Raw genomic sequence first — 26,219 nt, forward strand, 5'->3', positions numbered from 1 at the left:
GTTGTTAATAAACTGTGTAAATTAAACATTTTTCACTGTTCTTTGTGTGCTCATAAATGTTCCCATTCTAGTAAATCATCATTTAATCATCAATTATTCAGTAACCACTTATTAACAAATCATGAATTATCAGTAGCTTCTGATTCGTTCCTCACTTGTTCCTTAGCATCTACTCGCAATTTTGTGTTGCCTATTCTGTGTGTGTTACCAAAGATCACTTCAAGTTTCAGGTAAAGAGAGGGTTTTCATTTTTACATTTCACAGAGGAAATCCTATTTCTTCTAACCATTTAGTAAATCTATTTTCTTTCAACTTTTAAAACTTGTTTTAAAAATGAATACTTAAAGTATGAGATTATTTCAGTTTTACATTTCACTACACCTAATCTGCTTTTACAAAACTGCTTTGATTTACACATGTTGCAACTCCCAGTCCTTTTTGCATATTGTGATTCAAATTTATGTTTAAATATATAAATTTAAATGTATGTACTCACTCACATGTGTGTTTTTTGGCTGACTACAATAAAAAGACTGCAGCTGGCACAACCATAGTTTAGTTATTTTCATTCATTGGCATCAATAAAGTAAAACGATGATCGGCTCCTGTGAAAGTCTAACTTGTAGCTTGTTTATAGCCTACAGAGAACTTTTGTTTGCCTAATTGAACAAACAGTTTGATGTTTCTGATTAATACATGATGTTTTATCAGCTCCCCACCTGCACTGTTCCTGCTGAAAGGAGATTGAGAAGCTCAACAACTTAATCAGCCACTGAACTAACAACATGAGTCAAAAAGCCAAAGAGCAAGCTGATTCTTTACCCATTCTTCTACTAAGCTCACTGTAAATAATGGCTGTGGAAAGGTAATCAGCGATTCAAATTTGTGATATCAGTGGGTGCAAGAACCTAAACACTGGTATTACTGATGAGTTATTTCTGGTGTGAAGTTTTGATCGTTTTTTTTTGTGCCAGATTGCTTATCGCAGGAATATTTAGTGGAAGTGATATTCCAGGAATGGCAGGGGCATTTTTGACATCAGTAATAAGCTGTACAATAATTAACCTAAATGGCCATTTTTGTGGTTAGGACAAGTGGCGCTGCTACCATGTCCAAACCTCCCACAGACTGTCTGCCTGTACCGGCTACTCCTCATTAAACTATTAATACTTCACGATTGCCGTATAATTTGCTACCAGTGTTTCTTAAACCAGAGGTCTAAGAAGTATTATAAGTAGTATACATATACTACATCACAAGTAAAAGTCCTGCATTCAAAGTAAAGGTATGTAAGTATTATCAGCTAAATGTACTGTAAAATGTTCCTCATCAGTGGTTCACTATCATATCTGATGTTTCTGGATTAATATTCCTGCTGCATTGATGTGTTTGTTGCATTTTACTGCTGTATATGTTTCAGGTTGACCTTACTTTGACTCCTTTACATCCTGTTGGGTAGTTTAATCCACAGCAATGCATCATGGTCTATAAAATCATCATATGTTTGTAGCGTCACTGTCCTGTGAAAACCACGTATCTCTAACAAGTCAGCTTTTCAAGAGTTCAGAGAAACTGTCCTGTTTTCAGATTTGTGACGATACATTTTCTAGCTGATCCAAGAAGGGTTTAAATAGTTTATTTAGCTGAAGAAGAAGGAGGAGGAGGACTTTCTCAGCCCATAAAGATTTCATCCTTCAGTTTATCACAAACATTCAACATCAACACATTTTCTAGATACTTGGTTTCCACTGGACCAAAGGGGGATGAAAGTTTGTAAAATGAAAAGTAGCTAAAGCTGATAGAAAAATATACTGGAATAAAAAGTATAAAGATGCATGAAATTGAAATAATCGAGAACAGTAAAAGTCTCACAGTGGTTTCTGCAAGATTGCAGAAGATTGTGGGAACAAATACCATTAAGGGAAAATCCCCAGTGTACTTCTGTAATCAGTAATTCGTTGACGTCTCGCATGTGAAAAAAAAAGAACAATCTTGATGGAGGTGCTGCACCTCCACCGAAAATAAATTCAGACTTCCGTCACAGTTAGTATTTAAGGTATGCTTACTGTTTAATAAAAGGAAATGACTTTGATTGCTTGACTGTTTCAGCGGATTTGATGAAGCTCTGATCTAAGATGGTAAGTTTATCTTGGTTTATTTTACTATCTGCATAGTATTTTCTCAATGAATTGATTAATTGTAGAATGTTATACAATAAAATGCCCACCACATTTTCCCAGAGCACACAGTGTGATGTCTAAATATTTCTTGTTTAAAATATTCATTTATATCAAACGAATGCCAACATCTGATTAATCAATAATCAAATTAATTACAGCATCAAAATGTTGAAACTCAGAATAGTAAATATTTCCTTGATTTATACTTTCTTTGTAAAATGCTGCCATTGTGATGTTTTTCTCACTTCAAGTAAGAAGCTTTTTGACCACTGGGCTTGTGAAGTGTGCATAATGTGAAGAAAACATGCATACGAATAAGTAAATAATCATTTGTTTGAACAGGTTCAACTACTGATTTAATTTACAGGTGTTCTTACAGTTTAAACTTTTGATGTGGTTAAATAATGAATTTGGCCCAAAGAGGCTTCAATTTTAAATCTTTGTCACAAAATAAAAATGTTAACATTTCATGTTCACATAGAAATGCAAGGTATTTTAGAGAGGGCCGTCTGTTATTTAGCCTAGCCTAATTCATATTAATGGAGTGGACAAAATAATAGAAACACCTGTCAGTATACTCCAGTATAAGAGCACCACACCTAAACTTATTTGATAAAGCTTTTAGTTAGGGCAGGATTTAGCAAGCTTAAAGTTATGAAATAATTTTTGTTTTTATCATTTTGTGAAGTGTGCTAGGACCATGTCGTTTGGTGATTTTGCATTTTAAATCAAATTTGATTGATTGAACTTCAATGTGCATGACATTTAACATTTAATTTTCTCCTTTATTTGAGAAGACTGTAGAGGACAGATCCTGACAGTTTCAGAAATAAATACAGAAATAAGTAAATGCTTAATAAATAAATAAGCCTCCGATTTAATGCACAAAAAATAAAGTAAATAAATAAATGTAGGCTGTAATTAAATTATACAATGAGACATAAATGTATTAGGGCTGTCCCTGACTAAGGATTTATATAGTCGAATCAGAATTGTCAAGTCTTGCCTATAGTCTGAGGCTTTTTGAAGACCCTTTTCTCTCTCTCTCTGTCGCCTGTCATTCACCGGTCTTGTGCAGAGTCTTGTGCATGCCGTGCTGCACGCTGTTCCTCGCGGGTCTATCTTAAATAGTCGGCTGTGGCTCAGGAGGTAGAGCAGGTTGCCCGTTAATCGAAAGGTCAGCTCCTCCAGGCTGCATGTGTCTGTCTTTGGGGAAGATACTGAACCCTGAATTGCCTCTGGTGGTTGTTCCACTAGTGTATGAACGTGTGAATGTTAGTTTCTCTTTGAGCACTTAGGCTCAGAGTATGAATGTGAGTGAATGGTGAATGCAGATGTAGTGTAAAAGTGCTTTGAGTGGTCGAAAAGACTAGAAAGGTGCAAATACGGAGCATTTAAAAATGATAAAATATTCTTTGTGAGGCTCATCAATGATGATAAATTATCCGAAAGTCCAGCGAGGTGCGGACAACTCGGTACAACACCGTTGAAGCTGGGGCTCCGTCTCTTCTTCCTGTTTTAGCATTAGGTTTTCCTGTTTTAAATGTTGAGCTAATAAGATAATCGACTTATATAAAATAGTATCATCCAGATACTATTTTATTATCTTTTATTATATTTATATATAGGCAATTCTCTGATGCCTTTACAGCTTCTCCTTTTGCTAAACTCACAAAGTGTCCGCCTCCATGGGCACAGAGGCACTAGTCACTGTTTAATACCACTGTCACAGACATCCTTGACATCATTGGACACTCGCGTCTTTTTAAAGAGGCTTTAGATGTTGTTGGTCTTAGCCTTTTGTCTGTAATAAATAGCTCTCTTTTAAATGGAATTGTTTCATCCACTTTTAAACATGCTATGGTTCAGCCTCTTATTAAAAAAACAATCTTGACCCTATAGATTTTAACAATTTTAGGCCCATTTCTAAATTGTCTTTTATGTCCAAAACATTGGAGAAGGTCGTTCTTTCTCAACTCTCCTCATTTTTAACTGAAAACAATGTGCTGGATAACTTTCAGTCAGGTTTCAGGGTACATCACAGCACAGAAACAGCACTGCTTGAGGTACCTATATGATTTGTTGCTGTTTGGTGATACTGGAAATTGTGCTTTTGACACTGTTGATCATGACATCCTCCTGGATCACCTCCAGCAAGGGGTTGGTATCCAGGGTGTTGCGCTACAATGTTTTCACTCCTACTTGAAAGATATGGCCTTTTCTGTTAACATTGGTAACATTTCCTCTTCTTAAGCAGAAATGAAATGCGGAGTACCTCAAGGCTCAATCCTGGGGCCAATCTTATTTTCTTTGTATATCCTCACCTTGGGCTCCATTCTCTGTAAACATAATATATTATACCACTCTTATGCTGATGATACAAAGCTGTACCTCTGAAGCCAGGTTATTGGAAGTCCTTGCAGTCCATTTTTAACTGTCTAAATGATATAAAGCATTGGATGGCAATAAACTTTCTCCAACTAAATGAGAATAAGATAGGGAAACCAAATAATATTACTTCTAACTGAATAGAGGAATTATCAAAAAATCTGTCCCCCGTCCACAAATGTTCAACCCTTTGCTAGGAATTTAGGTGTTATCCTTGATTCGGCTTTAAAATTTAACAAACATATAAACTCTGTTGTTAAAGTTAGCTTTTTTCATTTAAGGACTATAGCAAAACTGAAATCCATTCTATCTGTAAAGGACCTAGAAACTGTCTTGTATGCTCTTATATCCTCTCAAATTCACGCTTGCAGCTTGTTCAAACTGCAGCTGCTAGATTGTTAACTGGAGTCGATTTTAAAGTGCTGTTTATTGTTTTTAAGGCGTTACATGAACTGGCTCAATCTTATATTTCAGAACTCGTAATGTTTTATCGCTCTTCCAGACCCCTCAGATCATCAAACCGATCCCTTTTAACAATCCCACAGTCTTGTATGAAAAAAAAAAAAATGGTGATCGTACCTTTGCAGTGGTGAGATTGTGGAATAATCTACCCCAGATTATTAGATCATCCCCCACCATCAACACTTTTAATTAAGTTTCGTCTTAAAACGCATTTTTATTCTTTCACGTTTGAGTCTGTTTGGGAGCACTTGCGCTCTTGATTTTTTTTTGTTGTTGTTGTTTTAACTGTCTTGTTTTTAAATGCGCTTTATAAATAAACTTGACTTGATTTGACTGTCCACAAATACTGTACAGTATGTAGCCTAATGAACAATCCTTCTGTTATAGCTGACTTGGGCAGTGAAATGTTTCATTTTTTAAATTCATGTGGTCAGAGTTGTCCACAACTCAAATCAGAATTTAAGGAGAAATGTGTTGTGTCAAGAAGACTTCCTATCAGAAAGGAAGATATTTCAATGTACAACTGCAGTACTTAAATCTAATTAAAGTAATTTCCCATAACATTGTAGTGTTATTTCACTTTTAATAGACACATGTAACAAGTTTTATACTTCCTGTGAATATAATCCAATTAATCTTATTTTCATATTGTATATATGTTGTGTTAACACCTTATTTTGAAAACCAGACATAGTGACGTGTGTCTTTGTGCTAATTTTACAAAGTCCAATGTAATTTGATAAATGATCTTGTATGTGGTGCTCACATCGAGTACTATTGAGATTTGATAGCCTCTCTTCAGATAAGACTCTCAGACTGCAACACTTGTCTTTGTAAAGAGAGAAACTGACAGAACAAACTCTCCAACACTGCCTGTCTCCTTTCTGTTCTGTTAAAACTGAATTCACCAGTTGAATACGTGTGCACTCCAGATTTAGCTGCTGACTGTGTGCTTCTCACAAACAATGGCTTCCTTTACCGCAGCTCTGTGTCCGTGCATGCAGCAAACAGAAAACACTGTCAGAGCGTCCACACAAAAAGGAAGGAAGACATGACTGGTAGAAATTTGCTCAGATAGAGTTGCTAATCGCTTCCGTTCACTAAAGGAAGCCATCTCTTGTGACAGTGTGAGGAGTAAGGCTTAGTGATGTGTGAGTTTAGAGTCCACCTCTGTCTCTGACTGATCCACCAATAGGGGAGAAGTTGACCCCTTGAGACACAGACCCTCCTCATTTGCATAATGAGGCAGAAATGCATACAGAAATGTGAAAAGAGGAGGCAGAAATATTCAAACATATTATATTTGATTATATTTATTATGTTTGAAATATTCAAACATGCGAACCTTTGGCTTGATAAGGTGAGGAGGAACACCCATCTGCAAAGCCTTCTTCACCACCAGGCTCTTCATCATTAGTGCCTCCTCCAGCTGGTTTGTTTCCATGGGAACCTCCTGGTTCTCCATGGAGCAGGACCTGTCATATTGTGCAAACAGGTCTGAGACCAGCTCCTTCAGGTCAGAATAATTAGCGCCATGGGTTTGAACTCTGCGCTGGACGTTCCTGATGACCAGGTGGTGAGGGAGGTTCATCCTCAGCGCCTCACAGACAATAACTGAGTTTTCTGGACAGTTCCCGGGCAGGATGTTACAGCACCTAGAGAAAATGGTGGTGATAATAATGATGATGCCGACGGTACTGCTTTATAGCAACTTTTACGGACAGGACACTAAATTCAAGCAAACCACAATATTAAGAAAGTTAACTGGATGTTCTACAAAACGAACGTCCGCACTTGTGCATCAATTCTCTGAGCTCACATCAAAATATAATTGGGTTTCATTTCTAGATTCTTTTAAACTAGTTTTGGCAGATTTTCAAAAGACATAATAAGGATACAATAAAATAAATGTTCTAACTCTTTCTTTTGACAGTAGTCAAGTTTCCATCCAAGTGTAGCACTGAACTTCTAGAATACTGTCAAAATAAAATGCTAATTAATATCTTTTTCCATCCATTATTTATTAATTGGATAAATAGCTGGTGTTGCTAATTCTTCAGATGGAGATATATTTATTTATTTATTCAGCCACTACAGAGGACGTAATGAGGTGACGTCAAAGCTCAAAAGATGGAAAACAATATGGGAAACATGATGGAAATATCAAATTTGTGTTCGTTTCATGTATTAATATGCACAGTATCTGTACAATATACACAGATCTGATGTTTTTGTCTTTTCACTGGAAGCTTAAGTTATGTCATCATTTATTCACTAACTCTGTTTCCATTGCACTTTGTCACATTTTGTTTTAACAGATACACCAACTTTTTCACATTAACCAAACATGAAAATTGTTTTGATATATTTAAACAGTTTTTTGTATTTCAAGTGTTGAAATTTGTACATGAAACAGAAGGATAGAAGAGTATCAACAGAGTAAAATGTGTCAGTTTCTGTTTTCTAATAAACCATTAACCTTCTATAGGTATCTTACTATTCAAAAACTTTGCTCTGAAGCTCAATTCTGAGGCTGTTCTGTAAATAGTTTTCTAATAAATATAGCAACTTCGGATCAACCTATTTCCAACCATTTTCAGGCTTATACTTATCCAGATCCAGATCATTCAATAAAATAAAAAAAGATACAGATACAGATACAGATACAGATAGCGGTGTACTCGCTCATCCCTATAATAGAAACAATGCAGGCTGAACTTAGTCAATGAGACTTAGACTCTTCTACTCTATGATTAGTTACAAATGACACCAGGATCGCATGTATTGCCTAACGAGTCAAGCAAAAACTAATATGTTTGTTATGCACTCTGGATATAGTCTGTGCCACGAGAAAAATAACACACTTTTAATTGTAATCAATTAGTTGTTGAGACAATTAGCTTAAGCTCTCTTTTTCTGCTGGTTGTTGGAGATTTTAGACATTGTTCGAGGAGTTTCTCACCGCTGTGAGGTGCCCAAAGGATGGGAGTGTTGTCCAAAAGAGGTAGACAAGTGTTGGTTGGAATCCTAAAGGAGACAAGCACAGACATGGAAAAGCAGAGTTATCATGTTAATAACTGGCCTTAATAAGTGAGTCTTAGAAAACTCAGACAATCTGGGAGTCAGTGGGAGACTCATGTTTTCTTTTCTTTCTTTGGTTTCAGTAACTGACAGAGATGGCATCAAATATACAATTCTCCCTTAGTGGTGAATGACTATAATCTGTGAATGTGCATGCGTCTCCTCACCATTAAAGTGATGCACCTCAGTGTCTGCTCCAGCTGGCCTGATGTCCTAGACGTCTCCTTGGTATTACCGCAGCCGTTTCCTTGTGATGCCATTGAGCTGCAGAGCAACTATATGGACAAGAATGGACAACCTTTGTGAACCTTGAAGTGCTTTTTAAAATGGCATCAGAGAAGGTTCTGATTCAACTTAATGATCTCAAGCAGGTAACTAAACAAATATAATAACATCACAATTAAGCATTAATTAAATTTAGGCTGATAAATGTGGGTTTTTTTCCTGTACAGCATATATTGGCATGTCAGTCTCTTTCCACACAGACGTATTCCTAGCTTACTCATGAAAAAATCACCTAATCTCAAACTGAAACTTGTTGTGGTATGAAAGACAGTAGTAATACTGTCACCACAACCTTAATCTGCAGCCGTTTCCTTGTGATGCCATTGAGCTGCAGAGCAATTATATGGACAACCTTTGTGAACCTTGAAGTGTTTGTTAAAATGGCATCAGAGAAGGTACTGATTCAACTTAATGATCTCAAGCAGGTAAAGTAAACAAACATTTGTCCTTCCCAATATAATAACATCAAAATTAAGTATTAATTAAATTTAGGTTGATAGATTCTGGTGTACACCATGTATCCACATGTCAGTCTCTTTCCACACACATTTATTCTCTAGCTTACTCATAATAAATTCACTCAATCTCAAAAAAACTGGTTACTGTGTTGTTTGAGAAAATGACATACTGTCACACATACACATAGGACCTATTGGGGGACATGTCCCCCCCACATTTCACACACACCACACCAGACATAAATAAACGGCTGAAACCCGGACAAAAATCATATAGCCAATAGAAAACATGCAACACAACTGTGCTGAAAAGTTAAGGGAGTAAAAAAGGAGTTTGCTGCAATAGTGCTGGGCAGCAAGTGTGATATTTTAAAGTGATCTTTTTAAATCTTATGGAGATTTAAAAAGGAAAATAATTGTATTCCACAGAAATAGCTAAATTACAGATAATCAACCAGCAAAGCAAATTAAATTCTACAAATCACCTGTTGCACAGCAGATAAACTATATTATACTTTTACTGGAGTAGGTTTGTCATTTTTTAAAAGATTTTGAGTGCTCCACTGGCCAGCGGCACCAGTACTATCGCTGACATGGGGAACATGAGACAGACAGCAGAGATGAGGGCAATAGCACAACAGAGTCAAAGCTAGCACAGTCCAAAGCACCAGTTTATACTAAGATTGATGATAGTATGGCTTATTTATTTGTTTATTGTACTCAAGGGTTCAGCTGAAGTGATTACTTTACTCTATGAGGGTTAAAGAGGTGTTTCTAGTTTTGAAAATGTATTTTAAAGGCTCATTATGTTCTCTACTTACATAAAACTCTCAAGTATACAGAGATAAAGGTTTCTAAAGAACCAGAGGCCCCCGACAAATGCTTTGTCTGGAGAGTGGGCTGACCAGGGACAAACTCCTGAACCATTTGTTTGCCTCTGTCTGCACCATCCCTGTGTCCTGATGTCTGATGCTGTCTGTGTCACTGCTATGTGTCCATAAACTATTCAAAATAAGTCTAAATGTTAACACAGAGATGAGCATCCTACAGTGTCTTAAAAAGAAGAGCCCAGAGGTCACAGGAGAAGGAGTAGAAACTCCTGAGGAGGACGAGCTTGTAAGTTGTATGGAAAGCTGCTACACATACTATATTCTAAAACTCAAACAGACTTTGTTTGGCCAATGGCATGTCACCGGAGTTTGCACTGAAGACTGTTCAAACATTTGTTGCAGGGAGAGTCAGCGCCAAGTGAGACAGCCAGCTCACAAGTGTAACATGTAACTGAATACATTTGTACTTTGTCTCACTGACTGTGCACCCGAGTCTTCATAATCTCCCCTCTGCAGTCTATTCTCCTTCTCTTTCAGCCACTCTAAGAAGTACTTTCTGTTTTCAAAAGTCATTAGAAATGAGCATTTAAGTGCTTTATTTAAAATAGTCAGCAGCTTTTTACATTTGTAATGATTTCTCTCCTTTTGTGCAACATAATTGTACTATTTGTTCAAGAAACGGTTGAGGTGTTTACTGTCTTATAAAGTTGCAAAGTGATGTGTGGCTGTTGAAGTTTGTTTTACAGTTGTAATTGCTTCTCTTTTACTTATGTCCCAATTTAATTAGCTTTTGATATTGAAAATTATTTAGAAAATTTGGCACAAAAAATGTGGTAACTCACACATGTCTTATCAGTACCATCATTTCAAAACTGCTGTACTTACTTTTAATCAGTATAATAAACAAGAATCAGCAGCTTTTTGTCAGTTATGTATGTCAGTGTTCGTTAGTAGCGCTTTTCAGGAAGTGGTAAAGAGAGAGTCAGGGCCAAGTAGAACCACAGCATTATTTTCTATAAACCACACACACTGAGACCACAAGGACTGGGTGACTGATTATGACATCATGTCGCCACAGCAACATAGTTCATATTTTTGAATGAGGAGAGGAGGATTGTGTGTGTGTGTGTGTGTGTGTGTGTGTGTGTGTGTGTTTGAACTGAGTGTTAAAAAGGCCAGCAACACATGGAACCTAACGCCTCCTATTTTCAAGTGGTACTTCCTGCCTCTCTTTAGTGGGATAACTTAGTGTGTAAAAGTGGTTAGCTGGCATCACTGTGGTCCCACTTTGTGAACGTCTTAAGTATAGCGGTATTTATTTATTTATTTTTCTCCTTTAGTTCTTTATGACTGGTTTAATGGGTTGTAATATGTTTCCTTACTCTGTATATTATTCCTCATTTCAGAACCACACACACATCTACAACAATTGGCAATAAAGCAGTCTTAACTGGAAATTCTGGACTATTTTGTGACTTGACTTGTCCCTTCAGTAGTGGGTGGTGGTTTCCTGAACCAAGGTATGGTGAGAAGCAACAGTCAGCTCAGCTCTTTCTTTCACTGAGTGTTTGAATTCTTGGAGCAATGTCACATTAAAAGTTTGATGGGGTTTAATTTCCAGATCCTTTAAAGTACATTTTTAAAAGACAGATCAAAAAACACATTTTAACATAGATTTAATTCTCTGTTAAGTTCTGTGTGTGTAGCATGAAGGGACTACAAACTTTCATTTAGTTGTACAACCTTGTGTTGTAACATGGTAAATAAACTACCTTGTAGCTTACGAATACCCATTGGTGGAAGAAATACCCAGATCCTTTAACTGAAGTAAAACTGCCAATACAACAATGTAAAAACACTCAGTACAAGTAAAAGTCCTGCATTCAATATCCTACATATATTTAAGCACAGAAGCATTGTCAGAAAATGTATGTACTTTAAGTATCTAAAGTAAAAGTATTCCTTATTGTCAAACTGAAACTGGGGCGATTATTGTGTTGTTTAAAAAAATGACATAGGCCTCCTGTCACCACAACATTTTGTCAGCTCTGTGGGTCATGAACCTTAGCGAAGCACATAGTGAAGACAGAGTCAACATCTTGTAACATTTGTAATGATTTCTCCCCTGTTTTGCTAATTTAAATCACTTTTTATATATATATATATATATATATATATATATATATATATACACACACACATATATATACACACAGATTTCTTCACTGAATGTAAACCTTTAAAAATATATATATGCTAAGTAAGTTGGCACAATAATTCATCTAACAGTGGTTATAACTAACAAATGAATGTCAGTCTCAGGCCAAGCTTGTTTTACATTTATAATTACTTCTTATTGATATTGAAAATTATTTAGAAAATTTGGCACAAAAAATGTGGTAACTCACATGTCTGATCAGTGTCATCATTTTAAAACTGCCGTACTTACTTTTAATCAGTATAATAATCAAGAATCAGCAGCTTTATGTCCTTTATAATATCATTTAAAGTCTATAAACCTCTCAGTATTGGCACACATAGTCAGACTTAATTTTCTTACCTTTGTTCGGCAGCTCTGATGGTAAAATGAAACTGATTAAATTTAAGATGAACCTTGCAGGCAAACCTTCGTCTCAAACGGGCAGGGGCTTGATAACTGGTTCAAAACTTTTCAATGTTTTCAATCACTTTCTAAACCTTGTTCTGTTGAAGTGAGAAACCCCACAGACACACCCACTCAAAACCAGAAGGTCTGTTCTGACACAACATCTTATATGAGTCTCTACATCCTAGATTTTAAAAATAGTACTCAGCACACTATAACGTCTTAGACTAGCTATCTTTGCTGTCTACCAGCAATGGCTAACCTAGCAAGTATGAATGCTTGAAATTTGACATCTATTAATCTATTGGCATCCTTACTCTATCAACAGCAATCTATTTCATTTCACTTTTTTCTGACAAATGTACTTATTGTAACATGTAAGCAGCATTTAGTGTTGGAGCTTGTCCAAGTGGAGCATCTATTTAAACCCTGGCTATGCAGTAAAATATTATTATTAAAGGTCTGAAACAAAAATCTGTTTTAGTTTTATGACTCAGACTCAATGTCAAATGTTGAAAGGTGTCAAAGTATATTTTGAAACTACTGGTGTTGTTTTCAATGTCATCTGACTACTGTAAAATAAAACACAGTGGAGTAAAAAGTACTATATGCCCTTCTAAAATGTAATTAAGCAGTATTAGACGGAAATACACAAGTAAAGTACCATAATATGTTACTACAATACTTGAGTAAATGTTACACATTCCACCACTACTGCTACCGACACCAAAGCTGTTGTCACTAATACTACTACTTCAAATTATAATTATAATAATACTAGATCAGTGGTCTTCAATCAAAAGTACTAACAAAATTAGACCTTTGCAAAGACATGTTCAGTTCATTTTCTTCCATAATTTATTTCTAAATTTGACACTAGTACAGTATCTCAAAATGAGTTAAATTTTTAGAATAAAGAATTTTCTACTACAGAAATGTCGACCTGAGAAGAGTGCGAATCAGCTAAATAACTCAAAACACTTGCTAATGTTTCCTGAGCTTTTAATCTCAGCCTGGTTCTGGTGCTCACAATGATATTCACATTTTTTTAGATTCACCTGTAGCACAAACTGCAGTCGATCAAGCTTTGATGAAATACTTTCTCTCAGCTCATAGCGTGTCATTAGCTACATCATTGTTCATCACCAACAGATTTTTAATAATGAACATTAATAGTGTCATCTTAGTGTGGCACTTGTTCTGTGTGTTATCGTGTGTGTGTGTGCGTGGCAGTAGTATCGGATGGAGAGGGGTGTTTGTGCGTGTGCAGCCGTGCATAAACAGCTCTGCTAATGTGGAAGGGGAGGCAAGACGTCATGGATCAGGAGTGAAAACACACTCACACACACTGCAGTCAGAAGTCAGCAGGACACAGCAGTTGTCCTTGTACCAGCGCACTGAAGAGTACTGCAGTACTGTGGTAGTAGTACTAGCTGTAAATAGGTGTTGTGTGGTGGTGGGTATCACAATAATAGTCCGAATAACGTTGTTAACAGTAACAACAGAAGTTTGTTTTTTTAGGAAGAGAACTCAGAGACTCTACATGACTCCGCCTGAGGTAAGAAAATGTGTTTTAATTTATATTACATTAAGTTTTAAAGGATGTTTGATGTGATTATTAGACTTAACAGTAGAGAGATGATAGAAAGTATTAGAGAGAGAAATGGGGAATTAGATGCAACACGTGGAGGCTCACGGTGCGCACCTTCAAACCAACAGGCTGCCCCTCATTTATTTTATTTGAATAAAGTGAAGGGAACTTTGTTAGGATTGATTTAGACAAACTGGTTTTCAAAGAGGATCCATGCAGATAAACTAAAGAGAGGTAAAAACATATCATTATTAAATATTTAGGATCACAAGTGAAAGGATGAAAGTGAGAACTAAAGATCACTAGTTTTATCTATATAAATCTGAGGGGTCGTCAGAGAGGAAAGAAATAAAATATATATATTCCATATATAATTCTGGACTTTTCTCAAATATTTTCTTTTTTGTGAAATAATGGATCATTTAATCAGAGGTATATAAATAAAATGTGAGACGTTTAGAGGGGAAATAAAGTAACAGCACAAAGACATCTGAAATGTGACGAGGACTAAATGAAATTTATGTGTTGTATCTTTTTTAATGTTGAGACTTAATTTGAAAAGTAATCAGTACCTGTATCTGCCAAATAAATGTAGCACAACATCTGTCTCTGAAAAGTAGTGAAGTAGAAGTAAAAATACAAATATAAAATATATACATAAAAGTACCTCGACATTGTACTTTGATACAGTACTTGGGTAAAAGTACATTCAGATGAACGGCTGCAGCCATGATTGTCTTTGTCTCTCCTTTTCTTCCCTCCTCTCTCTACAGTAAGTTGATCTTTTCCAGCCACAGTAAAGGTCAAAGGTGGGGAGTAATTTGTATCAACAGGAAGTTTGTATGAAACTTATGAATCTTTAATGACACAAGCAAACTGTTCTGGATGATGGATTTAACAGTTTGTATGTGTGTATGTGGCCGGATGATTAAGAAGTTCAGCAAGTGAAGAAATGTATTTATTATTGATAAGATTATGAAAGCCAATAATGACAGCTGATTGCATTATTGATAAGACCAGATAAAGCAGCTGCTGAATTTCCACAACACAATTATGAGATAACGTAGATCCACACACACACACACTTTTTCATCCCTCCTGTCTTCAGGATGAAAGTGTTAAAGAAAGTGTAACTGTAAAAATGAATAAAGTTTTAAAACCTTCCTGTCTTCCAGATGTCGTGGCGTTCGTCTTTCCGCTGCTCAAAGTTTCGCCACGTTTTCGGGAAGCCGTCCAGCAAGGATCACAGCTATGATGGGGTGCCAATCACACGCAGTGTCCATGACAACCAATACTGCTCAGTAAATCCCTGCTTCTTGGCCGTGGTGACTGAGTGCGCCGGGGGCGGGTCCTTTTTAGTCCTGCCCATCCATCATGTGTGTAGTCCTGACTCATCATCTTAAAATGAGACAAAAAGAAGATACTTTCTGAAAAACAGAACAAACTGTACAGATTGAACACATTTAGTGAAGAAAGAGGACTTAAAGAGTTTTTACAACCCGTTGCCAGGGCGTCACATATGGATTCCCTGGAGACCCCTTCAGCATCATTGTTGCACAATAGGTCTCTGCGGTCAAGTTAACGTCCGGTTAGACTTTCAAAATAAAACTAGTGGTTAAAGTTGTGAAACATTGCACATCGGTTAGGTTTAGGCAACAAAACTATTTGTTTAGGTTTAGGAAAAGATCATGGTTTGGATTAAAATAACTTACTAAATAAAATAAAATAATAAATAAATAAATAAAAATAAGTTACTCACCTGACTTAAATTATGTAAGTTACACAAGTTAAATAAAACATCACTAAAAGGATCCAATGTTGACTTTTTGATTCACTCAGGAAACGAACACCAGTCTCATAGTTGGAACTATTACTAAATAACGTTTTGGTTATTTATACTATTTTTAGTGTTGAACAATGACGCTAAAGGGCTTTCCCCAGTGCGTTGAACTATGAAGCGAAAAGGTGCCGTGTGTGTTGGTACCAGCAGATTAAAGACGTGACAAAGCATAGCTACTGATGCCCTGGGAATGAGAACGGGCTGGTATTTAACACCAGCTAAAAAATGTTGTTACTGCCCTCCAGGGTTTCGTGCCGCGTGTGTTCAGTACACCCTGACAGTTAAAAAGGTACCCTGGGGAGTTTCTGAACACTAGTAGCACTATGGGGCAATGTTTGTGCGAGTCAGACTTCTTTTTTTTTTATTGTGCAAACATATTCTACATTTTATGTTCTTTAATTCAATGTTGTCCAGTAAAAAGCTGTAAGACGGGGCCACCTGTGTAATGGGCTTAATGCCAGAACAAAAGCTTTGTTGGTTACTTGTAAACACTCACTCAGGAAGACCAGTCAGAGGATGCCTGCGCACCTTCACGTTGAAGTCAATGAGCTCTTCTTATTCTATATAAAACTGTTTCATCATATGATGAAAGAATAAAAGAGTTTTTCTCTACGAATGTTCTGCAGTTATTTGTTAAGAAAAGCTGTAAGTAAGTTGGTGTGCATGATCATTTCTGCAGCTGTGGCATAGACGGTAAATGCTTTTATCTCTCTCAGACGGGCAGGGTGGACCCTCAGCACCCGAGGGTGTGCGGTCACAGTGGGAGGGTCCTGGACGTGAAGTGGAACCCGTTTGACGATCACTGCGTCGCCTCATGCTCAGAGGATTGCACTGTAAGCGTTGTTCCACTCCTGTTCAGAAAGATATATCTCTGTGGGGGCCAAAATGCATTTTAGACTTCAGGTCCGAGGACATTTTATCTAGTCCTCACAAGTATAGTGAAAACACCCCAGTATGTGTACGTGTACGCAGGTGAAGATCTGGGACATCCCCGTCTGTGGTGTCCAACAAAACCTCACCAAGGCCAGGAAGACTCTGATTGGTCACACCAGGAGGGTGGGGCTTATTGAGTGGCATCCAACAGCTGAGAACCTGCTGCTTAGCTCCGCCTACGACTACAAGGTCAGGAACCTGATTGGCTACTGCTGGAAGTCGAGCCTCAACTACTTCTAATTAAGCTAAAATATTACCAGTAATTTCAGAGTGATATCCTGCAGGTGTAAACTTGTGCACATAACTTCATCAGCAATGTTTTTTACGTGTGTTTAGGCTTTTGCAAACTCAACCTGCATTAGCAGTCCTGACTTCTCTCTTATGCCCCAGGTCCTCCTCTGGGATGTGTCCCAAGTAGGCTCAGTGCTCAGGTACCCAGTCAGGGTCATTCTGAAGCCCATCTACAACCGCTACCCACCTGATACGCTGCTGCTGTCCGTCAGCTTTAACAGTGATGGCAGCAGGCTGGCGGTCACGTCCAAGGACAGGCGGGTTCGAGTCCTGGACCCGAGGACAGGAAAGATTCTGCAGGTGTGTTTTTGAGGCGTCCGTTTTGTCTGATTGTGTGAAAACAGAAAACAAAATGTTGTTATTAATGTTTCTGCAGGTGTCCAGCAACAAGACCCACAGGGCCAGTAAGGTTTTATACATCGGAGGGTTGAAGATGCTTCTGTCCACCGGCAGCTCACCCTGGAACCAGAGACAGATCGTCCTCTGGGACCCTGTAAGACACACACAAACACACACACATCAAACTGAGTGACTGATTAGTGGAATACGTAGAGCGATTGGTTTATACCATTCAGGGCAGTGAAACATGTCAATTTTCAAATCTGCATTGGTGACGCACCTCTGTCAGCCGGCCCATATTAGATAAATGGTTGTGACTGGCCCAATACAATCCAGGACAGGTAGAAATCTAAAAATAGGTTAAACAAAACAGAAGAGGATTTATCGAGATGTTTTATGGTCCATGTAAATATACCTCCACAATCTATTTTGGCAAGACTTCAGCGTTCTGGACAAAAATCTACACTGGTTAGCTGCTCACTGGTCAGTTCAAAGCCTGGTGGTCGGATGTAATAAGCAGCGCAGCCACCGGACAGTTTAGTCCATCACTGAGTCTACCAAATTTACTTCAACCTTTGCAAACTGACATTTTTGTTAAGCAGGTATTGAGAAAATCCAGAGCCTGTCTTTCTGACCCGTCTGTGTTGGTTTATGCGCAGGACGACTTATCTGAGCCTCTCTATGAAGAAGATTTGGACGGGTCTGCTGGAGTCCTGTTTCCGTTCTACGACCCAGACACGCACATGCTTTACTTGGCTGGAAAGGTCACACAACACACATTTACCACGTCGACCCATAAGTCTTTGCAATTTGAGTCACTTTTAAATGTGTCAGTTTAGTTGTTGATTTTTCTTCTCTAAACTAGTGCTAACTGCCAATTAATCCTTAAATACCTTGACCAGCATTACAGAGAACCACCATTTGGGGTCACTATAAGTGGTGTGATGCATTTGTGTGCTTTAGGGTGACGGGAACATCCGGTACTACGAGCTGAGCACTGAGAAACCGTACATCAGCTTCCTGAGAGAGTACAGGTCCCTGCTGCCACAGAAAGGACTCGGTGAGTTCAACAGACACCAGCAGAAAAGTGTTACTAAAACGTTTTATGTCTGAATACTTTAAAATGTACCTCTGAACTCAATTAGCATTATTAAAACTTTAGCCTAAAAATACTCTACTTCTGCTTCCAACACTGAAACTCAAGTTCAGTTCAACTTCAGCAAGTTTTAGAAATTAGACCAAGTTGTACGCTACTTACAGAAACAGAAAGTAAACAACTAAGATACACTATATGAACACAAGTACTGGGACACCTACACATTACTTGTATTACATCCCCTTCTAAATCCATAGATAGTTGGTCCCCCCTTTGCAGCTGTAACACCCTCCGCTCTTCTAGGAAGACTTTCTACAAGATTGTGGAGTTTCACTGTGGGAAGAGCATTTGTGAGATCAGACACTGATGGTGGACGAGAGGGCCTGGATCGCAGTCTTAGGTCTAGTTCATCCCAAAAGGTGTTTGGTAGGGTTGAGGTCAGGGCTCAATCCATACTAAACTGGGAAAACCATTTCTTTATGGAGCTGGCTTTGTGCGCATGGGATGCATAAAGATTTTCCTTAACGAAGGCCACACCGTGAAAAAACAGCCCCTCCCAAAACCATTAGGACAGGGGTGTCTCTGTACTTCAGTCCATATAGTGTAGCTCTACCAATACTAAATGCTGAAGACAAACGTCAGCTACATCTATACTCGGTCATGTTAGGTAATCCCATACTTGATAAATTCTTTAGCTAGCTATTCTTATTTTGGATAAAAAACAACTTAGCTAGCAGCACAGAAACTTATTTCAGAAACACTCCAACTCCAAAGCACCTGTTCCAATATTTATTTTCAAAAAAAGACCAATGTTAAGCTCTCTGTATGCTACCAATATAAGAAAAAAAAACTATATAGCTAACTATAGCTAACTCTACACTTACTGTAGAAAAAAAACAACTATCTTAGCTTTGCCAACACGTATTTTGGAAAGAACCACCTTTGGCTAGCTGTTCTAATTATTATTTAAAGAAAAGACTAACTATACCTCCCGCTCATTTTTTAAAAGAAAAAAAGACTTTCACATTTTAAAGGTTGTGTCCCAAAGCTTTTCGACCAAGTCCAAATGTCCTTTGACCTCTGACCTGACATCAGGGGTGATGCCAAAGCGCGGCCTGGACGTGAGCGCCTGTGAGCTTTTCCGATTTTACCGCCTGATTGCCATCAAAGACCTGGTGGAACCACTGTCAATGATCGTACCACGAAAAGAGGTTATAATGAAGCGTTTATCTCAATTTTCCTTTTTATATTCTGCATTATAAAAGCTGAGGCTCAAGTGTTACCGTTCTTCCCTCCAGTCAGGTATTTTCCAAGAGGATCTGTATCCAATGACAGCTGGAAACCAGGCGGCCATGACGGCTCAGGAGTGGATGTTAGGGATCAACAGAGGTCAGTAATGCAATTAGTGCCTTTGAGACAAAATAGCTGACAGATATGTGAATCTAGTTTCAGTTAGTTATATCTCCATCAGGCCCGGTTCTGATGTCCCTGAAGCCTGGGACTCAAGTAGCCAACCCTTACCCAGAAACCCCTGCTGAGAAGGGGCTGGTGAGGCAGCTGGGTTCCCTGAGGTTCCAGATGGGTCCGGCTATCGGTGCAGTGACCAGGACCGACCTGGACTTTATGGAAGAGGTAGAACACTGTATGTTTAGTTAACACGGCTTGAAACACGTGAAAATGAAGCACAGAAACCTGAAACAGCTGAGACGATTTGTTATTTTATTTGCCACTCCTGTGAACGCATCTTTGATGCCTTCGAGGTTTTAATTCCAAGGCCTTCTACCCATGATCAGTGCTACGAGATGCGTTCACTGCAAAGTTGGAGCAGGGCACAGTGCAGAGGCCAAGTGTAAAATAGCTAATAGAAGAACTGCATGAAGTTAGCAATGCCATGACATTTGAAGTACAAAACAAGCCAAGCAAATTCAGTATGTGAATATGTACTTCAGGTAACGCAGAAGTAGTAACAGCATTGGCCATTATTGAATCTTCCTGCCAAGATCGTATGATTTAAAGGTGGTGGTGTACAGCTCAGATGCTTAAACAGATGCAACATAAAAGTCAAAGTGTGGAAAGCCTACGTTAGTGATTGTAAGATCAGTGATTACACGACTCATTCATGTTACCATTTACACATAGGCCTACAATACCGGACATGAACTAAAAGTCCCAGTTAGACGCCGGTCTCTTTTACTGGCCTGGTGTGGCTGCATGTTCTTACAAATAAACGCATGTCTCAATTAGAGGCCTGGTCTGGTTTTTATTCAAGTTCTCTGGATGTATGAAACTCTTAAAGCCCACTGGATCACCTGCTTGAGCCAATTCTAAGCTGCTTAGATCAGGCATACCAAGATAAATGTTTAAACTATTCTCAATATGGACATCTTACACATCGTTAGATCGGTTAGGTTCTCCACGATTCAAAAGATTTAGCGGTCTGGTCAGTCAGTCTCGCTTTCTCTCTCTCTCTGTGTTTGAGGTTGGCTTCGATGAAATGAATGATTCGTAATATCTTATAGACGAATTTTTATACATGTAATATTCATACTGGTTGGAATAAACTATTTGATTTGTGCAAAAGGAATAAAAGGCCGGCTCTTTATAGACGCCTATCCCAAATATAGACAGGGTGAGTTCAGTGATTGAAGAAAATAAAAACCTGGGCTATTAATTTAAGTTTTGTATATTTATATTTCCAGTGACAATGCAGGAAAGCACAAGGGAATTTACAAAATAAAACAACAAACCTATAAAACACCATCAGTATATTTTAAAAATCCGGTGCTGGCTGCCACACAACATCAACCAACTAAGATAATACCCAAGCAAACTAACGTTAGCTAACATTAGCCAGCTAAAACCACAATATCACAATGAATGTCACATGTTTTACAGTAATGTTAGCTTTGACTTTGGACTTTGTGTTGAGGGTAGTGCTGGTACTTTACATAGAAATCAGGCCACAGAAAGTCAGGGGTTTCATTTCTTAAGGTTCGTGACGATTCGTTCAAACGTTGCCATACAGACCAATTAATACAAAAACTGAACACTGAGCTCCTGTGCCGTGCAGTGCCCAAGGCAACATGTAGTGGGCTACAGATAGTGTTACCCTGTTACCATACAGTGTATAATCACTAATAAGATGTTTCTCTCCATCAGTAAACTAATGTGGCTCAAAGTTCTGTATAGCTGTGTTGCTGTTGTATAAACCAACTGATCATCTCTCTTGAGGCCTTCCTTGAGGAGCAGCTGGCCTACCAGGACGCCAAATACCCCAGAGAGGTGAGCGATCTGTCGGGGTGGCAGCCAGATGAGACCCATATCCCACTGTGGACGTACTGCTGCACGCCACACTGCTGCGAACCAGCGGAGAGGCCGCCACCTACAACCGAGAGCGAGGTGCGAGTTAATCAGATGTGTACACGACAAAACCTCCTCTTCCCGCCAAGAGGCGTATTTAAATTTTCTTTTTTATTTCAGCTCCTGCAAGCATTTTACAGACAGCAAGAAGAGATTCGAGACCTGAGAGAACAACTTAATCAAAAAGACGTTAGTATTCAAATACAGTCACACACACATACGAAGGACAATAAGTAAAATAATTAAATACATAAGTGAATTACAAATAAATACATTTTGCTAATGAAAAAAGCCAAGTCTGTATTCTACATTTTCTTCTCAATTTATTTATTTTGTGCCTTTATCCTAATTGAGTGGGTGGTGCCACCAGAAGTCTGAAGCAGGATTAGCTGGGGGCCGCACAGCAAACCAGACAGAAGCAAACGATTCATCTACACGACACAAGCTAATTTCAGTCGGACAAACTGCAGTTCTCTTTAATGGGTTGTCATTTGTTAAATTATTGTGCAAGAAAAATGCTTTGCACGGTTGTTAGTCTCTAATCTGTTAATGCTAACGTGTTAATAACCATAAATATTCATGCACAACAATGAGTTCAACATTTCTGAAGCTTGCTGCACATACCAACCTCTTTTAATGTCCCGCCCCATCCAGGCTGTGATTGGTCGCTTCACGAAAAGTGGCATTGATGAGCACCTTTATGAAAAGAACGTATACAAGAAAGGCCCACAAGCTTCTCCCTACTCAGTCTCCACCGACAGAGAAAAGCAGGTTGGCGAGAACAGGAACAGGTGAGGGTCACATAGTGTCCTCTGGGTAATGCAGTTTGTTTAGGGCCATATGAACCGCTCAGAGAACCTGATATGGAGAGAGAAGAAAGAGTACCGGCACCTTGTATAGGTGAGTACCGACCCACTTCAAGCACTGCTGGTGGAGACTTAAAGGCTAAGCTTCTGTGTAAAATCAAAGCAGTGGAACTACATCCGATCACATCGCTGTAACAAATCCGCCTTCAGACTGATGTTGGCCCCACCCAATCAATTTACATACAGACACAGAAATAAATAAATGCAAACATTAATAAATAAATAAACATAGAAATACAGAAATAAATGTTAAATTGTAGAAATAAATAAATGTAGAAATAAATTTCTAATTGTGGAAATAAATAAATAAATGCAGAAATAAATAAAAGCAAACATTAATAAATAAACTTAGAAATACAGAAATCCGTTTTAAATTGTATAAATAAATAAATAAATAAATAAATATAGAAGTACAGAAATAGCCATTTTCATTATCAAAATGTATTTCTCACCTATTTCTGCATTTAGTTTTTTATTATTATTTTTTTTTGTCCTTCATACAAACACAGGGCGGTCAGCTGACATTCTGATATCAAAGCTAAAACACTTTAAAAGATGAAAGCTTCTCACAGCGGCACATTACAGCGAAACATTTGATCTCCACTGGGCCAATCAGGAACAAAATGTAATTGTTTATTAGACAAATTATTAGCAGTTGGTTAAATGTCTGCACAAAATGACAACACGATGCAGTAAAGGCATCATATGACCATTTAACATCGTAATGTAAGGTTTGTTTTTAATGGCAATAAGTCAGCTGTTTCTGTTGTGCAGGTGAGGATCGCTCAGCTGGAGCTGGACATCAGAAACGCCAGAAACAACATGCGGGCGACCTTCTGATTCAACCAATCAGCTCTCACACCGCTTTTCTGGCACTGAACCAATCAAACCACTCAAACATTTTCAATCCATATAGGAAACTGTCATCTGCACATAATTGTTTGTAATTAAATAATAAACTAAAGCCATTGATTCAGGCAACTTCTAAGCAAACACCAAACAAACATATAATGAATAGTGTCTATATTTGTGTCCTCGATGCCACGGGTCCATGTCACAAAGAAAGAATAATGGGTTAACCAGCTATCTTTAGGCTTAACTCAGGGTTTTAAGTATCACAAAGCATTACCGCAGTAACCTAACCTGTGGCCACTTTGGGGCAGTGAAAACAATTTTTTAAAAGTTTGATATTATAGAACTGTGACAAAGATGTGCACTGATTCGCAGAGGTGGAAGAAGTACTGAGATCTTTTACTTGAGCTAAAGTAACAACACAACAGTGCTGAAATACTCTGTTACACGTTTTTTGAGTGCTGTTTTAGATTCATTAATGAATGAAAGAGAAACACTGGGTTCTGCTTTAGGTTTCACAGTGTGACTGGTGTTTATGGTTGAGCGGGGTACAGTTTGTCAGAAGGGACGTCATTCAGCCGCATTATTCTCTACAGTAACAACATATATTAACGCTAGTAATGTTTTTAGATGAGATCTGCTGTCATTTAGGAAGATATATCGGCCTCGGGAGTGCAGGTATCTGCCGATTATCTCAAAATGGCAGATATCGGCCAGATTACACTTAAGTCTTGCATTAAAATTTGACGTAAGTAAGTTTTAGCATTAATGAGTTCATCACTTTAACGTTGCAGCTGGTAAAAGTGGAGCTTATGTTGCCCAAAATAACTGGAGGCGTCTGTGTGTTGTTTCTAAACTTGAGTAGACATGTTGCCACTAAACGTTTTGTTTCTTAAAAACAGGCCTTTCTGTGTGGAGTTTGCATGTTCACCCCATGCCTGCGTGGGGTGAACATGCACCATTTAAAACATGTTAGGTCCTTCAGTCAGTGTCGTAGACCAGACACTGATAAGATCGGAGTGGTCCCCGGGCGCTGCACAGAGGCTGCCATCTGCTCCCTTGAGGGATGGGTTAAACGCAGGGGATACATTTTGCTAAATGTATGCGACAATAAAAATACAATAAAGGATTGTTGTGGAACTCAAAATGTGCTGGTTTTAGTCGACGCACTGAGTAATAATTAGTAGCCTGGCTGTTGGCATGAGCCTGCCATCAGCAAACTACTGTAACACTTCAGTTAAAAGGCTCGTCCCAATTAGACGCCTTTCCCGTTTAGTGGCCTGGTGCGGCTAACACGCTTTGACAAATAAATGCAGGTCTCAATTAGAAGCCGGGTCTGGTTTTTATAGAAGTCGTCTGGATGTAATAAACCTCTGAAAGCCCACATGGTCAACTGCGTGAGCTCGTTCTAAGCATAAAAATATAAATCTTCAGATCAGTTCGATTCCCCACAGTTTAATCAGTTTCACTGGTATGCTAAGCAAAGACGAAAAAGGCGATGACCTTTTGTGATCATCATTAATTCTGAATGTGTGTCCGTTTCCAGATTATTAATATTCCTTCAGTCTGTAAAGGTCCACTGATCAAAGTAACAAAAAACAGTCTTTCATGCAAGTTACTCTGTTGAAATACCTACAGTAATCTTCGGCTTTTATCCTTTCTACAGTAGTTTCTCTCTCTAAGAACTAAATCTAATTTATGATCCATTATTGATGTTCTCATTTTTATACAATATTCAAACTGGATTGTTTTACTGTACTGAAATAAACAATTTGATCGTTGCCCATTTCCCACCTTTGCTGATCAAGAGTTTTGGTGTCAAAGGAATTAAAGGTCCTAAATACAGGCAGGGTGAGTTCAGTGATTGAAGCAAATAAAAGCTTGAGCTATTAATTTAAATCTTACAGTTTTCAGTTGGCGTTCTCCTCCCCTCCTTATTTTCAGGTGAAACAACAGAAACAACCCCGGAAGCATTAACCTACACACTGAAAATGGTTTAAAGAAATACTTACAAGCCAGAGCATTTTATTTCCTCCTGTACCGGAATAACGGATTCAGCCAGAGCATTTTCCAGCACTGGCACAGCTCTAAGACGAAGTGGGGAGATAATAAGTAACATTTCCTGTAAAATAATTAACCAAAGTACATCAGTGATTCCTTAACCCTCATATTGACATAGATTTCAACGCTCCCTCACACGGTGGTCAACATTTTGGCTGCAAACAGAATGAAAAACACTTTTAAGATCAATATATCACAACAGAGTAGGGCCAATAGTCTGGGATCATATTTTCCATACTCCCTTTTTCTTTTTTCCATAGTTATCCAGACCTGGAAATGACTAAAATCAAAATTAGTACTGCACAGGAACCATGTCTATAACCTATCAGTTAATATATATTATTTATATATATTTTGTATTAACTAGATCTGCAAACTCCATAACATGCCAAAATGTAGTGCACTAAAAAGTACAACAGGACGAGTACAACTACAAGTTAAAATACCTCAAGCTTGTATTTAAGTACTTGAGTAAATGTACTTAGTAACTTTCCATCACTGCTAAGCAGGAAATTTCAGAACTTATTGGTTAAATTATATCTGAACATTCACTGGACAAAATTATTAATGCAACACTTTTGTTTTTGCCCTCATTCATCATGAGCTGAACTCAAAGATCTAAGACTCTCTCTATGTACATAAAAGAGTTGCGTTTATAATTTTGTTCAGTGTATACACATTTCTCTACTGAAACTTCTCGT

The 26,219-nt window shown here is 38.1% G+C and overlaps 1 protein-coding gene across 1 annotated transcript; it reads left to right on the forward strand.

The window, feature by feature from the left end:
• The first annotated feature begins 15,055 nt into the window (after window positions 1-15,055).
• On the forward strand, window positions 15,056-23,578 carry LOC123980344 (coronin-2B-like). Its single transcript, XM_046064686.1, has 13 exons — window positions 15,056-15,256; window positions 16,437-16,553; window positions 16,693-16,842; window positions 17,044-17,244; window positions 17,321-17,437; window positions 17,943-18,047; window positions 18,247-18,343; window positions 19,475-19,590; window positions 19,678-19,768; window positions 19,851-19,975; window positions 21,611-21,778; window positions 21,860-21,928; window positions 23,380-23,578. Exons 1-13 carry the CDS (start codon window positions 15,056-15,058, stop codon window positions 23,443-23,445), a joined length of 1,623 nt encoding a protein of 540 aa, XP_045920642.1. The 3' UTR covers window positions 23,446-23,578.
• The last annotated feature ends 2,641 nt before the right edge of the window (window positions 23,579-26,219 follow it).

This window comes from Micropterus dolomieu, linkage group LG12 (assembly GCF_021292245.1).
Source record: "Micropterus dolomieu isolate WLL.071019.BEF.003 ecotype Adirondacks linkage group LG12, ASM2129224v1, whole genome shotgun sequence".
Lineage (NCBI taxonomy): Eukaryota > Metazoa > Chordata > Actinopteri > Centrarchiformes > Centrarchidae > Micropterus > Micropterus dolomieu.